General features: G+C 40.7%; 1 protein-coding gene across 2 annotated transcripts in view; it reads left to right on the top strand.

Annotated features, from left to right (window-relative positions):
- The window catches only part of TTYH2 (tweety family member 2), a 95421-nt gene that overhangs the window by 10541 nt on the left and 69891 nt on the right, over positions 1–14989 (top strand). For both annotated transcript variants that reach the window (XM_069076503.1, XM_069076502.1), the window contains exons 2-3: positions 7654–7826; positions 11797–11908. In XM_069076503.1, the coding sequence (XP_068932604.1) occupies positions 7654–7826; positions 11797–11908 (285 nt within the window). The remainder of the gene's footprint in view (positions 1–7653; positions 7827–11796; positions 11909–14989) is intronic.

Genomic DNA, 14989 nt, shown 5'->3' with positions numbered 1-14989 from the left:
ATCAATAAAATGAGGTCTTGATTAGCTCATTTAGCTAACATTCTATGGTTCTGGACTCCCTGCCTCCCCATAGCTGGCAGTAAGTCTTCCTATCCACATAGCTGGAGGGGAGGATGGTTAAAGAGCTCTGTGCCAGCTAGGGTGTAGCGACAGAAGAATAGAATTCTTCGCTTCCCCTTAGAGTGTGGCTCCCTTCTGCACCCCTAAAAACACACAGAATATTCATACACGCATAAACACCCCTCCCCCAACACACACAATATTCACATATACACATAAACATCCCCCCAACACAAACACACAAAATATTCACATACACACATAAACACCCTTTCCCAGACACACACACTCACAAAATATTCACATGTACATATAAACATCCCTCCCCCAACACACACACAATATATTCACATATACACACAAACATCCTTTCACACACACACACACACACACATACACATCCACTCAGAGGACCTGCTATGTTAATTACATACACGGAAATAGGTGACTATTCCTGAGACGTGGGTGACACTTTACAGGGATCTATAAGAAGATGGTTTGTCAAGTTAAATGTTTCTTTCCCATCCAGAGGCCTCCCCACCCATGCCAGCCTCTCTCCCTTTCCCATGCTGCTACATGTTCTCCCCAAGGAGGAGGGATTTTGAGGTAAAAAAATCCTAACAAAGGGTTTCAAAGTATGTGTTTCCTGAGAGTGGATGGCACTTTCAGTAACCTGTCCTTCTATGTTAGATTAGATATAGGAGAAATTGAAATAGTCCTGAAATACCTCCCATCTCCATGAAATATAATTTAGTCCTCTGCCTCCCTGAAAAAACGAGAGGACTTGTCTTCCCAGTGCCAAGGTGGCAGATTCATTCTTAGCACTTTAAGAGTCCCTTTTCTTCCCCTACCCGGCCCCATCAGCTCTTCTGTGGTTTCCCAAAGACCAGTCTTCACAGTCCACCTTTTCCTCTAGCCAGCCTGGCCAAATTGTTTCCCCTTACTGGGCTGACTTTTCCATCTGTGTACTCAGGGGGTTGGGCCAGAAGGCTAAAGCACCTTCCAGTTCAGAAAAATCTAAGATTGTAGAGCTGGAGGAATGGAGATTTATCCAGAGTGGGCTGCCTCCTTGTGAAGAGTTAGGGGAGAGGGGCAGAAGAGCCCCGCCTCCATTATAAGGGGGGTCTCTGTGGGGGAGGTTTTTGTGCTTCTGGCCCTAGAGTCTTTGCCTGAGAGGAGGGACGCCTGGTAGCATAGGCTCAGAAGAGTCACGTTGTAGTGCCTGGGTTCCTAAAAGAGATGGAACATTGAATTTGGAGAAAGGGTTTGAATTTCTTTTTTCCTTCTCTGAAGCAAATGGAGCTGGGGTTGGACATGGAGCATGGAACATAGCCAGTTGTATTCTCTCATGTCTGACCTCAAGCCAGGAGGGATCTACTGACAGTTTAAGCTCTGACAGCCCAGCTGACTGTCCCCCATGCCTGGAATGCTCTGTCCCCTTAGCTCCTGCTTTTAGCTTTCCAGGCTCCCTTCAAGACTAGACTTAAGTCCCTCCTTCTACAGGATTCCTAGCCTCCCTACCTACTGTCATGTCTTCATCTCACAGATTCCCTTCCAACCATGAGAGAGAGAGAGAGAATGAACATATAGATGTATCTATAAATGTATCTTATATACACCAAGTTGTTTATAAGGAGGGCAGATAGTGTAGTGGATAAAGCCCCTGGCTTGGAGTCAGGAAGACTCATTTTCCTGAGTTCAAATCTGACCTCAGGCATTTACTTGCTGTGTGACCCTGGGCAAGTCACATAATAAATAAGTCACATAAATGAAAAACTGTTTACCTCAGTTCCCTCGTCTGTAAAATGAGCAGGCGAAAGAAATAGCAAACCACTCTTAGTATCTTTGCCAAGAAAACTCTAAATGAAGTCACAACTGAAAAGACTGGCCAACAAAAATCATTTACATGTTTTCTGTCCCTCTAAAATATGTATTCCCTGAGGGCAGGGACCCTGTTTTTTTTTCTTTCTTTGTATCCCCAGCACTTAGTACAGTGCTTGGCATATAACTTTAATAAATGTTTGTTTGACTAACTAATCATCTCTAAGTCCTAAGACTTACCAGTCATTGAAAGTTTAGTGGTATGTATGGGTCCCCATCTCACCTGCCCATTGAAGATGGCAGCAGGGATTCGAGTCTTCTGATTTTTTTTTTCCTTCCCTTCCCCCCAATACCTAATTTTCTACTTTGGGGAATATAATATCTATGTTGGAGTTGGAGGACTACTTCCTCTATGTACCAGTCACATATGACTTTTGCCTCCTAGACACTATTAATGGCACCTCAACCTGCCCCTCTACTCAGCATCATTTCCCTATTCCCTCCTTTATTTCTTTCTCTAGCACTTTTCCTCCAAGATATCCCAGCATTCTCTCTCATTCATCCTACTAGAGAGTGGACCCCTTAGTCAGGCTTGGACTGAATGAGGACAGCCCCAGAGGATTGCCCTCCAGCTATTCTGCTAGAGTGTTGTCTAAGAGTCACAGCAACCTCCAAGTTGAGAATGAGGAGGCAAGACCATTTAGAGAGATAAATTTTTTTCCTCTGATCCAAACTCATGGATATCCTGATTTAGAAATAAGGATAGGGTGGAGAGATTCCAGTGGTTTCCTTTGTTGTTGAGGATGCCTTGTGTATGGGAGGAGGAGTTTCTGATGGGATCCTACTGACTTTTTGAGCTTTTCAGAGACACCAAGTCATTTAGAGTAGAGAGAGGCTGATATTTCTGTTATTTGTATTTTAGTGTTGATTTTTCCCCCCATAAGCGTGCCCATCTTCCCTCCCACATTAAACTGGGAGATCACTGAGAATAAGGAGAGTATCTGCTGACTCTCTTTATCTTTCTCCAACAATACTACAATTCCCAATGGACAAAATATGCCCATTGATAGAAATGCAGTATATACTATTGGCTTATTGAGCAACATCTGATCTACCTTTCCCCCTGTATGCATTCTTCCCTGAAATTGGACTAGCTCAGGCCACAGAATGTCAGGCTGTAGGTATTGTTGGACCAAGTAGTATTGCTGGGCATATGGCAAGCCCCCAGGTCCAAGTGGCCATTTGGAGACTAGCCCAATTCTGGCTGGCAGGTACTTAAACCTGATGCCAAATGGTGTCCATCCAGTGGTGTTTGGGACTGTAGGTGGCTGGAGGCAGTAGTGAGGAGGACTTATTCGGGGGTCTTCATCATGATAACACCCTAGACAGAGTATTTGAGTGTTGAACAGGCCAGAGGACGTGACTTATTGCTGAGATAACCAAGTCATGCCTCCTGCCCAGAAGGGCAAGAATTCATTTAACTGCTGATATATTCTACTGTACTTCCTTGTTGACTTCATTGGCTTATAGGTTATGTCTGGGTTTCATGTACTGTAAGAGATAGGGGTAGAGATAATGAAAAACAAAGTAAACAGAATTAAGAGAACATTGTATACAGTAACAGCAATACTGTTTTAAGAACAACTGTGTGAATAAATAATTTTGACTATTATTAATACACAAATAAAAAATAAAGGACATATGAAGAAAGACACTAGAATAATTTTACATATATACACTTTATACACATACACATATATTCACATATGTCGAGAGAGAGCTGGGGGAGTTAGGGAGAAGAAAAAAAATTCACATGATAACTTTGTCGTATATTGGAGAAAATAGCAAGTTGTACATGATAGATTTGCAATTTAGTGTACAGTCTTTTTTATTGCATTGTTATGGAAGTACTTGTTTTGTTCTAGGAATTAAAAATAAAATAATTTTTTTAAAAAGCTAAAAGCAATAGAAATTAGAACACTTAAATCCTAGTTCCTACTCTGCCACTAATGAGCTGTATGACTTCAAGCAAATCGGGAGTGGGGGGAGGGGGGAACAGTGAGCCAAGATGGTGAAACTAACCTGAACTCTCACAAACTCCCCTCCAAACAACTTTAAAATAATGCTTCCAATCAATTCTCAAGTGGCAAAACCAACCCAGGGACAAAGGGAAACAACTTCCCAGCACAGTACGACTTAGAAGGTCTATCTCATTAGGGTAATAGTGGAGTGCAGAAGAAGACCCAGCAAGCCAGCAGCAGACCTTGGTAGGCAACTGAATCGACTTCTGGGGTTCTCAACTCCTAGATACCAAGTGGGTCAGACAACTGGTCAGAAGGAGGTTACAAGGGACTCCTTGCTGGCACTGGGAGTAGGACTCTATTGCATTACTTATGTGTTGTTCCAGATTGCAGTGCCAAGGTAAGAAACAGCACTAGCAGAAGCAGGGACCCTGGTTACAAGTCCAGGGTGGAAAAGAGTACTCATAGTCACTCACAAACTAAAGCATAGGCCAGACAGGAGAGCAGTGACCACACCTCTCATTAGATCATACCACTTTGGGAAAACTGAAAACTTACAGACCGCATGGCTAGCTCTGTAAACAGCAGCACAAAAAACCTGAAGCATGGGGCAATGCCTCCTCTTCCCCAGGAGCAGAGCCCAATTTTAACATAAAGTCAAAAGTCAAGAAATAAGCAGGGAAGATAAGCAAAGAAGCTGCCCATATAAAGTTTCTATGGGGACAGAAGATCAAAAGAAACTGAGAAGAAAACAACAATGTCAAAACAGCTATATGCAAATCCTCAAAATAAAAAAAAAATTGAATTGATCTCAGGCCCAAAAAAATTCCTTGGAGAGCTCAAAAAGGATTTGAAAAATCAAACAGGAGTGGCAGAGGAAAAATTGGGAAAAGAAATGAGAGTGATGCAAGAAAATCATGAAAAAAAAGTCAGCAGCATGGAGGACACACAAAAAAATACTGAAGAAAATAATACCTTAAAAAATAGAATAGGCCAAAAGGGAAAAGAGACATAAAAATCCAGTGAAGAGAACATTGCCATGAAAAGCAGAATTGGCCAAATGGAAAAACACGGAAGAGATTAATTCCTTAAACATTAGAATAGGCTAGTTTGTGTGACCCTGGGCAAGTCACTTAACTCCAATTGCCTCACCAAAAAAACCAAACAAAATGAAAATTAGAATTGGGCAAGTAGAAGCTAATGACTCCAAGGATCAATACAAAGTGAAATGAACAGAACCTGTAGAACAATGTACACAGTAACAAACTGTACAATGATCATCTGTGTATGATTTATCTATTCCTAGCAGCAGTACAAAGATGAAAGACAACTCAGAAGGACTTATGAGGAAAAATGCTATCCAGAGGCAGCTGGGTGTCGCAGTGAATAGAGCACCAGCCCTAAAGTCAGGAGGACCTGAGTTCAAATCCAGCCTCAGACACTTAACACTTATTAGCCATGTGACCTTGGGCAAGTCACTTAACCCCAATTGCCCTGCCTTCCCCCTTCCAAAAAAATTTTTTTTAAATGCTATCTACCTCCAGAAAAAGAACTGATGGAGTCTGAATGCAGATCAAAGCATACATACTTTTTTAAAACCTTATTTTTCTGTGGTTATTTTTTATTGTCTGTGTTTTCTTTCACAGTATAACTAATATGGAAATAAATTTTGCAAGATATAACCTATATCAAATTGTTTGCCTTCTCAATGAAGAGTTTAGGGAGGGAGGGAGAGAACTTGAACCTCAAAAATTTTTAAAAATGAAAATTCAAAATTGTTTTTATATGTAGTTGGGGGAAAATAAAATATTAGAGTTGTTAAAAAATAAAGATTGTTAAAAATAAAAAAGCAGGTCAGTTCCTTTCTCTGGGCCTCAGCTTCCCCCTCTATAAAATACAGTTAGACTAGATGGTTTCTGCATCCTCAGTGCCTACCACAGCATCAGGTTTGTAGCAGTCACTCAATAAATGCTGATTGAATTACAGACTGTGATACTGCTCCAAGGTCCCAGCTAGACCATGAGCCCTGTGGGATCAAGGACTGCCTTCTGCTCTTTCTGTATCAACCCCACAGCCTAAGAGTTTTAGGTCGTAGAACTTTTGACAGACTGTATTCTTATAGATGCCTGGCTTCTGTGAGAGAAAAGAGGTGACCCTTCCCTCCTCTTATCCAATGGTCAAGGGCCAGCTCATCCCCTACTTCCTCCATGAAACCTTCCTCGACTGTTCCAGCTTGCACTCATTTTCCCATTCTTTGAACTCCTTTATCACTACAGTATCACACACAGAGTGACTAAGTATTGTGGCTTAAATGTTTCCTGTCTGTGTCTGGCTTCCTCAGTTTAATACCATAAATTTCTAACGGGGCAAGAGACCATCATATCTGTTTTGTTTTGTTTTTTATCAACCTCAGTGCCTAGCAGAATGCTCTGCTGCAATAGGTACTCAATAAATGCTTGTTGAATACATGTTAACAGTTTGGTTCCTTTCCTTTCTCTACCTCTCCCAAGTATAAAAGGGCCCCTGTGTTTCCTGGATCCAATGACATACTTTTGTAAAGCCCTTAGCATCGTGCCCAGCACATAATACTTTTTTTTTTTTTGGCTTTTTGGAGGGCAATTGGGGTTAAGTGACTTGTCCAAGGTCACACGGCTAGTAAGTGTATGGAGGCCGGATTTGAACTCATGTCCTCCTGACATCAGGGCCATGCTCTATTCACTGCACTACCTAGCTGCCCTACATAACACACTCAATAAATACTTATTCCCCTCCTACTGGTGTTGTGGCAATTTAACTCCAGTCCTGGTGGAAAGAGTTCTAGTTTGGGAGTCAGAAGACCTTGGTTTGAGTTTTAGCTTTGACACTGTATGTATCTTTTAAGTGGCTACTTATTTGCATGCTGTCTCCCCTATTAAAACAGGAACTCCATGAGGGTGTCACTGTACTTAAGCTGTCTTTTTATAAAAAGACCCACACCTTCCTCATTACCTATAGATTTTTCACTTAAGCCATGCTTTATTTTGTTCATTCCTTAAATTCTCCTTAAAAATTTATTATACAATGTTAATGCAATATTTAATATACAATGGTGTTAAACAAAACTAATGACCTATTAAAGAAGTTGACTCTTATAGTACAAATATTGGGACAAGGGCAAGGACTGTCTTTGCTTTTCTTTGTAACCTTAGCACCTAGCATAGTAATTGGCACATAGTGGTACTTAATAAATGACTTGTTGACTGACTTTCTGTCACCATCCCTCTGGGGTTCTTAACTTTTTTTGTTATGAATCCCTCAGGCAGTCTGGTGAAACCTATGGACCCCTTCTCAATCAGTCTTTAAAGATTTATTAAGTACCTACTATGTGCCAAGCAATTGGGGCTACAAAGAAAGCACTGGACAGTCCATGCTATCAAGGAACTCCTGGTCTAATGAACGACACAAGATGCAAACAACCATGTATGAGCAAACTATTTTCAGGATAAACTGGGAATAATCAATACATAAGACAAAATATGTAGAATTACAAAATAAAATCAGTTGAATTGAAATAGTTACCAATAAGCCCATGGACCCCCAGTTAAGATTCTTCTCCACTCCCCACCCTACCCAACATCTTCTCTGAGCCTTGTTTTTTCCTGTGAGATGGACATAGCAGTATCTATAACACTGGCCTATCTGTGGGGCAGCTGCTTTGCAAGACTTGATGCCCCTTTCTAAAATGTGAGTTTTTGTTCTTACTCTTTTTCAGTCCCTGCTTTTACTGGGGCTTGTGGCTGGCATCTGCTTGGGTCTGAACTTGATCTTCATCACCGTTTACCTGATTTGCTTATGCTGCTGTAGCCAAGATGAGGAGGTACAGACCAAGCAGCCCAAATCTTCCTGTATCACCTGGACCTCTGTGGTAGCTGGACTTATCTGCTGGTGAGTTTCCTGGCCTAGAAGGGTAGGCTTGGGGAAAGGCCCCTGATGGCCAGCCCTTGTGGTGCAGCAGTGGCCTGGCCTTGGACAATGCTCTTCTCTTAAATTTGGTTTTTGGTTTGGAAACATCTGAGTCATGCAGTGATGACCAGGAGGAGCCAGATCCTATGGTAGATGCCCTCGCCACTCAGTCCTCCTGCCAGGATCTCCTCATGACTGGACCTGTTTAGTTGTTTTTCAGCTGTGTCTGACTCTTCATGACCCCATTTGAGGTTCTCTTAGCAAAGATACTGGAGTGGTTTGCCATTTCCTTCTGCAGCTCATTTTACAGTTCAGGAAACTGAGACAAATAGGGTTAAGTGACTTGCCCAGGGTAACACAGCTAGTAAATGTCTGAGACCAGATTTGAACTCAGGAAATAGAGACTTCCTGACTTCCTGCCACCTAGCTGCCCCATGAACTAGTTTAAGATAAACACAGAAACATTTTTCCTTAAAACAAACAATACTTCAACTTCTTTACTATCAAATGGTTAAAATCCTGAGCAAATGGATTACACAGAGTTGATTAGATGACTTTAGAAAACATGTAACAAACATTTATTAAGTGCTTACCATGTGCCATTGGTGGCTCAGTGGATGGAGTGCTAGGCCTGGAGTTAGGAAGACTCATCTTTGTGAGTTTGAATCTGACCTCAGATACTTACTAGCTGTGTGACGCTGGGCAAGTCACTTAATTTTCTTTTTTTTCTTTTTGGAGGTGGGAAGGCAGGGCAGTTGAGGTTAAGTGACTTGCCCAAGATCACACAGCTAGTAAGTGTTACATGTCTGAAGCCAGATTTGAACTCAGGTCCTCCTGACTCCAGGGCCAGTGCTCTACTCACTGTGCCACCTAGCTGCCTCAAAGTCACTTAATCTTGTTTGCCTCAGTTTCCCTATCTGTCAAATGATCTGAAGAAGGAAATGGCAAACCACTCTAATATCTCTGCTGAGAAAAGCCCAAATAGGGTCACAAGGAGTAACACACACCTCAACAACAGTGACAACAACAAGGTGACTTTAGTAACCAGATAGCAAACATTTATTAAATGCACACCTTGTGCCAGGTATGTTTGCCCTCGTATAGCTTACATTCTAATGGAGGAAGGCAGCCCACAAAAGGGAGCTAAAAAGGGGGTAGGGAAAGGGAAAAAAGCCCCAAGCTTAGTATTAAAGTCCAGAAAGCGGGATGGGGGGTGGTGAGAATGAATGTTGGCCAGCCTGGACCCCTTCCAAAACTGGAGGCCCCAAGAGGAACTCACCAACAAGGGAAGGAAGAATGGGGCTGACATAGCAGAGGAGTATTTTAGGTTGAGAATGCCACAGGTGGAGTGGGTGAATGTTCCAGGGTGAGACTGCAGCTGAGGAGGTAAGATTGAGAATTTCAATAAAGGCCAAAGTCCAGAAAGTCGATTGGCCTTCTTTAATCAAGAAGGATGGATCATTCTGCAGCTGGCTTGGATTTTGTCAACCCTAAGCAAAAACCACCAGCAAACACTTCCTAAATAATCAGTCTGGCACTATGTTGAAGTTATTATTCATTGGGCAGCTATCCTAGAGTTAGGTGATTTTCTGACCTCTTTCCCCTTCACATTTCCTTTCCTTTTCTTCTGAAATTCTTAGACAATGGGATCAGGACAAAGCCAGATTTTAGCCCAGAATTAATTCCATCTTCAGAGTGGATCAATACCTTTTAATGCATTAGTCAGTTCTTTCAAGATGTTTTGGATGAAAGGACAGAAATTTGAGATTTTAATGTTGAATACCCTGCCTTTCCACTCCTTTTCACTATTGGATAGTAAGAAGCCCCTCTGCAGCTGTACCTTCTGTGAGTTTTTCTTTGTGGGTCATTTAGCTTCTGCAGAGGTTTTTTTCCAAAAGATTAATGAAGTGGGGTGGCTAGGTGGCGCAGTGAATAGAGCACTGGCCCTGTAGTCAGGAGGACCTGAGTTCAAATCCGGCCTCAGACACTTGATGCACTTACTAGCTGTGTGACTTTGGGCAAGTCACTTATCCCCAATTGCCCTCCCAAAAGCAAAAAAAGAAAAGGAAAAAAAAGATTAATGAAGTACCTCACATTTACTAATAATAGGGAATGGTATCACCTTTCATAATTTTTAATTCCTTTTAAGAACATCTGCGGCCGTTAAACATTCATATCGGGAGATATCATTCTCTTTAACAATAATAATACTAATTAACACTGATAATGATGGGGTACTCGGGCTCCAGCCCTGAGATCATGTCTCTGGAAGCCTCCCAATTTCTCAGTTTGCCACTTGACTAAGAGAAGGCTTGAGTGTGTGAATTTGTTCCAGGCAACTCTGCCTTGGCATTTTCAGGGTCCCAGCAACCCTGACCTCTTCAATATCATGCATTAAGGTTTCCAAATAATATCTCAAATATACAGACATTTTAATTTCTTCTTTTGCATAGATGTTTTAAAATAAATAAGAGTTCATTAGGGATTTCCCTAAGCAGCCACACTAATTTCTTTTCATGCCTCCCTCATTGGAATTATCCTCTATTAGAATGTCACCATTTCACCTTTTAAGATTCCCATACCTTCCATCCCATATTCCCCACTGATCAAAATTTTGATCCATTTCAGAGTTGAAAGGGACTTTAAAGGTTGATTCCCTAGGGGTGGCTAGGGGGGGCGCAGTGAATAGAGCACCAGCCCTGGAGTCAGGAGGACCTGAGTTCAAACCCGGCCTCAGACACTTAACACAAAAACTAGCTGTGTAACCTTGGGCAAGTCACTTAACCCCAGTTGCCCTACCCTCCCCCCTCCAAAAAACAAAACAAAACAAAAAAGGTGATTCCCAATGCAGTAACCCTCCCTCCAACATCCCTGGGAAGTATAAATAATATCTCATTTGATCTTCACAATACCCCAGGGAGGTAGGTGCTGTTATTATACTCACTTTACAAATGAGCAGACTGAAGCAAAATAAAAATTAAATGACTTGGCCAGGGCCACATAGCGAGTGATTTAAGGTAAGATTTGAACTCAAATCTTTCTGATTCCAAGTCTAACACTATATTAACTGTGCCATCTAGTTGCCCTTTAGTGAAAGCCTCAAGAAAGTGACTTGGTACAGAAGAAAAAATGTTGGCCCATGAGTCACATTAGGGATTCAATTGTAACTCCAGAACTTGAAGGGATAATTCTGGTCTGATCTCAGCATTTTACATATAAGGAAACCAAGCCAGAGAGGGAAAATGATTTGTTCCATAATTACACAAGGTTTAAAGCTAATATGGATTCTGTCTTCAGATATTTGAAGGTTGCCATCTAAAAGAGAGATTAGACTTAATTCTACTTGGACCCAGAGGGCAGAATTAGAACAATGAGTGGAAGCTTGAAGTATGTTTCAGCTCAGTGTAGAGAAGACCATTCTAACAGAATTTGTCCAACAACGGTGCTGACTTATGAAAGGGCAAATTCTTCATCACTCACACTATTCAAGCAAAGGCTGACTGTCCTTCCAGGGATGTTGGAGGGAGGGTGACTGCTTTGGGATTCAACCTTTAATGTCCCTTTCAAATCTGAAATGTATTGAAATTTTGATCAGTAGGGAATATGGGATAGGAGATATGGAAATCTTAAAAGGTGAAGCATTCTAAATGAGGATAATCCTAATGAGGGAGGCATGAAAAGAAAGTGTGGCTTAGGGAAATCCCTAATGAACTCCTATTTGTTTTAAAAGACCTATGCAGAAGAAGGAAGTGAAAATGTTCCATATAGAAAGTTTACTGGGGTGAGAAATAATTGCTGGCACATAAGTTTGTGCTTCCCTTCCCCTAGCTATCCATTCAGACCTGGTCAAGACCATCACCATTATGAGGACAAAGTAGAAGATTCAGGTCCTCTTCTTTCTACTCTCCTTCTCATTACCTCTAACTTTTTTTTTTTGGGTTCTTATCCATAGTGCTGCAGTGGGAGTTGGTTTCTATGGAAACAGCGAGACCAATGATGGGGTGTACCAATTGATCTATTCCTTGGATAATGCCAACCACACCTTCTCAGGGATTGATGAACTGGTAAGGATATCGTGCCGCATCACCACTGTTGAGCTGCTTTGAGGACAGCGAAGGCAAATCAGACCCTAGAGTTAGTTTGCCAAGGTCTGCTTTGGGTTCCCAACATAGAGGTGTGCACTCTGTGACACTTTCAATTTTTGCTTGAGTTTCCCCTTCCTTGAGCATGGAGGGAAGGCCTATCCTTAGGTCCAACAAAGAAGACAGGAACAGGAGTGATGAGGGAACAATTTAGTTGGGTAGAAGCTATGTGGTAGAAAAGGCCCCAGACAGTGCCTAAAGAAGGATCTAATTGCACTTATTTTCAGAAGCGCCTGAAGCCATCCCTTCATGACTCTCTTAAGGGGCCTTTGTGGGCAACTCACATCACTTTCTAAATTCTTTTTCTCTTTTCCTTCAGCTGTTAGACCTTGAAACTATGAAGAGAGCCAAGAAATTCTGGTTCTCTCACTAAAAAAAGTGTCCTCTTACTCAGTTTAGGATGCTAATAGGGTGTTTAAAGAACATACACATGAGCAGGATGTTTATGTAACATTTATGGTAGAGGTTTTTAACCAGGGGCTGGAGAAGATTTTGTGTATGTGTATAAATGTAAATGTGTGTGTATATATGTGTATATGTATGTGTGTATGTACATACATACATACATATATATCCTTCACAATTCTACATATTTTATTTTATTCTTTTAAAAATATGATTCTGAGAAGGGGTCCATAGACTTCCTCAGACTGCCAAAGGAGTCCATGACATAAAAAAAGGTTAAGAACCCCTGATTTAGGGTTTTCTGGGCATATTCTTAGGTCAAGGGCCTCAGGGTGATTGAACTAAGCAGTAGGCTTCTTTTAAAAAAAAATTAGGTTTTACTGTTATTTTTTGTTTTTACATTGCCTACTTTTCTCCATATATCTCTCCCTCTCCCAGAGAGCAATCTCTTATAACAAAAACTTTTCTTTTTAAGAGGAAAGAGGAGTAGGGGAGATTCAGCAAATCTGAGCAACATAGAAAAAAAAGACATGCCATGTTCTGTATGAGTTTGTGGACCCCAACTGTTGCAAAGGAAGAGAGGGAAATGTCTTCTCATATTTTTTCTTCTGGGTCAAGTTCGTTCTTTATAATTTTGCAACATTCAGTTTCATTTGCTTTGTGGTGGTGGTTCTTTGTATTTACATTTTTGATACTCCTTTTGTAAATTGCTTTCCTGACTGATTATTTCACTTTGCATCAGTTTGTGTAAGTCTTTCCAAACTTGTCGATATTTATCATGTTTCTTACAACATAGTAATAATGTTATGTTCATGAGCCACAATTTATTTAGTTCCCCCAGTCAGTTTTTCCATAGGGGATATATTCCCAGCAGTGGAATTTCTGGTGACATTTAGTCACTTTATTTGCATAATAACCAAATCATTTTCCAGAGTGTTTGTACCAATTTATGATTCTATCCACAGTGCATTGATATGCTTGCCTTTCCACAACCCTTCCATTGACTATCTATTCCCAGCTCTCTGTCATTTTTGCCAATTTTCTGGGTGTGGGGTTAAACATCTGAGTTGTTGTACAACTCTCTTTACTATGTGTGATTTGGAGCATTCTTTCATATGGTTGTTAATAGGTTTTAATTATTTTGAAATTTGTTCATATCATTTGACCACTTATCTTTTAGGAAATGGCTTTTGGACTTACGTATTTTTATTTTATAAAATGGGTGTCAAAACCTTATCACAGTTGTTTGATACAAACATTTTTCCCAGTTGATCTCTTCCCCTCTTATCTTAGATGTTAGTTTTGCTTGTACAAAAGCATTTCCATTTTATTTAATCAAAATTGTCTATTTTAGCTTATATAATTGTTGCCATTCCTTGTTTGAGTAAAAATTCTTCTCCTACCCATCCATAGCTATGAAAAATATATAATCTTAATGTTATTTTTAATTTTTACTTAATTTTATAAATTTATGTAATATAATATAGTATATAATAGAATAAATATTTAATTTTTAATTGATATGATTTTTTAAATGATGCTAATTTTAATGATGTGATCTTTATTTTAATATACTCATTTTAATGATATTATCTTCAATATTCAGTTACATGTCTATTTTGAATTGTGTAATATGGTGTAAGAAATTAGTCTAAGCCTAATTTCTACCAGACAAGCAGTAAGCTCTTAGAAAATAGGGGAAAAGGGGGTGGCCAGGTGGTGCAGTGAGTAAGAGCGCTGGCCCCAGAGTTGGGAGACCTGGGATTGGTTCCGGCCTCAGATACTTAACACCCACACAAAATAACTGGTCATGTAACCTTGAGCAAGTTACTTAACCCCAATTGCTTAAAAAAAAAAAGAAAAGAAAATAGGGAAGAGGGGGTGGCTAGGTGGCACAGTGAATAGAGCACCAGCCCTGGAGTCAGGAGGACCTGAGTTCAAATTCGGCCTCAGACATTTAACACTTACTAACCATGTGACCTTGGGCAAGTCACTTAACCCCAATTACCCAGCCTTCCCCCCTCCAAAAAGAAAAAAGAAAATAGAGAAGAGGCCAGATTTTGTTAAATGCTGACCCAGAGCATCATCAAAGTTTCAGGACTCAGAAGGTGTCCCCAAACAGCTCTGAAGTTTCTGTTCTTCCAGATGTGACAACGTATCCCATGTTGTGGGATTCAGGGGAGAAGGATACAGGAACCAAGGGGAGTGGTTTGAGCTGAAGGAAAATGGGACCATTGGGCATCTACCCTCTCTAAGACTCCTATAGGTTTGATCCAGTTGTGACTGATAACCTGCAGTGGCAAACTTTGAACCCCAAAAGATCCAGAAGCTCTGGATAATGGTTAAAGGTCTCCTTATTCAAATCTGTTCACTACCAAGAGGATTCTGTTGTGATCAGAGAATTCAGACTATGCCCTTGAGCTCACTGTAACAGAGTTTGACCTATATTTGTATGTTCTCCTACCCCTCCTCCTATAAGCTGTTCATAGGATATAATCCCTTGGTCTCTCAGAAAGAGCTCTAGCTTAAAGAGGCAGCTATTCTTTTTTCCAGATTATAGTATCACAGATTTAGACCTGGAGAGGAGGCCATTGAGTC

This window comes from Petaurus breviceps, unplaced genomic scaffold (assembly GCF_028583685.1).
Source record: "Petaurus breviceps papuanus isolate PSGF00001 unplaced genomic scaffold, PetGlider_PUasm1.0 90925, whole genome shotgun sequence".
NCBI lineage: Eukaryota > Metazoa > Chordata > Mammalia > Diprotodontia > Petauridae > Petaurus > Petaurus breviceps.
Note: the sequence above shows the minus strand (reverse complement) of the source record. Positions and strands in the feature narration are given on the sequence as shown.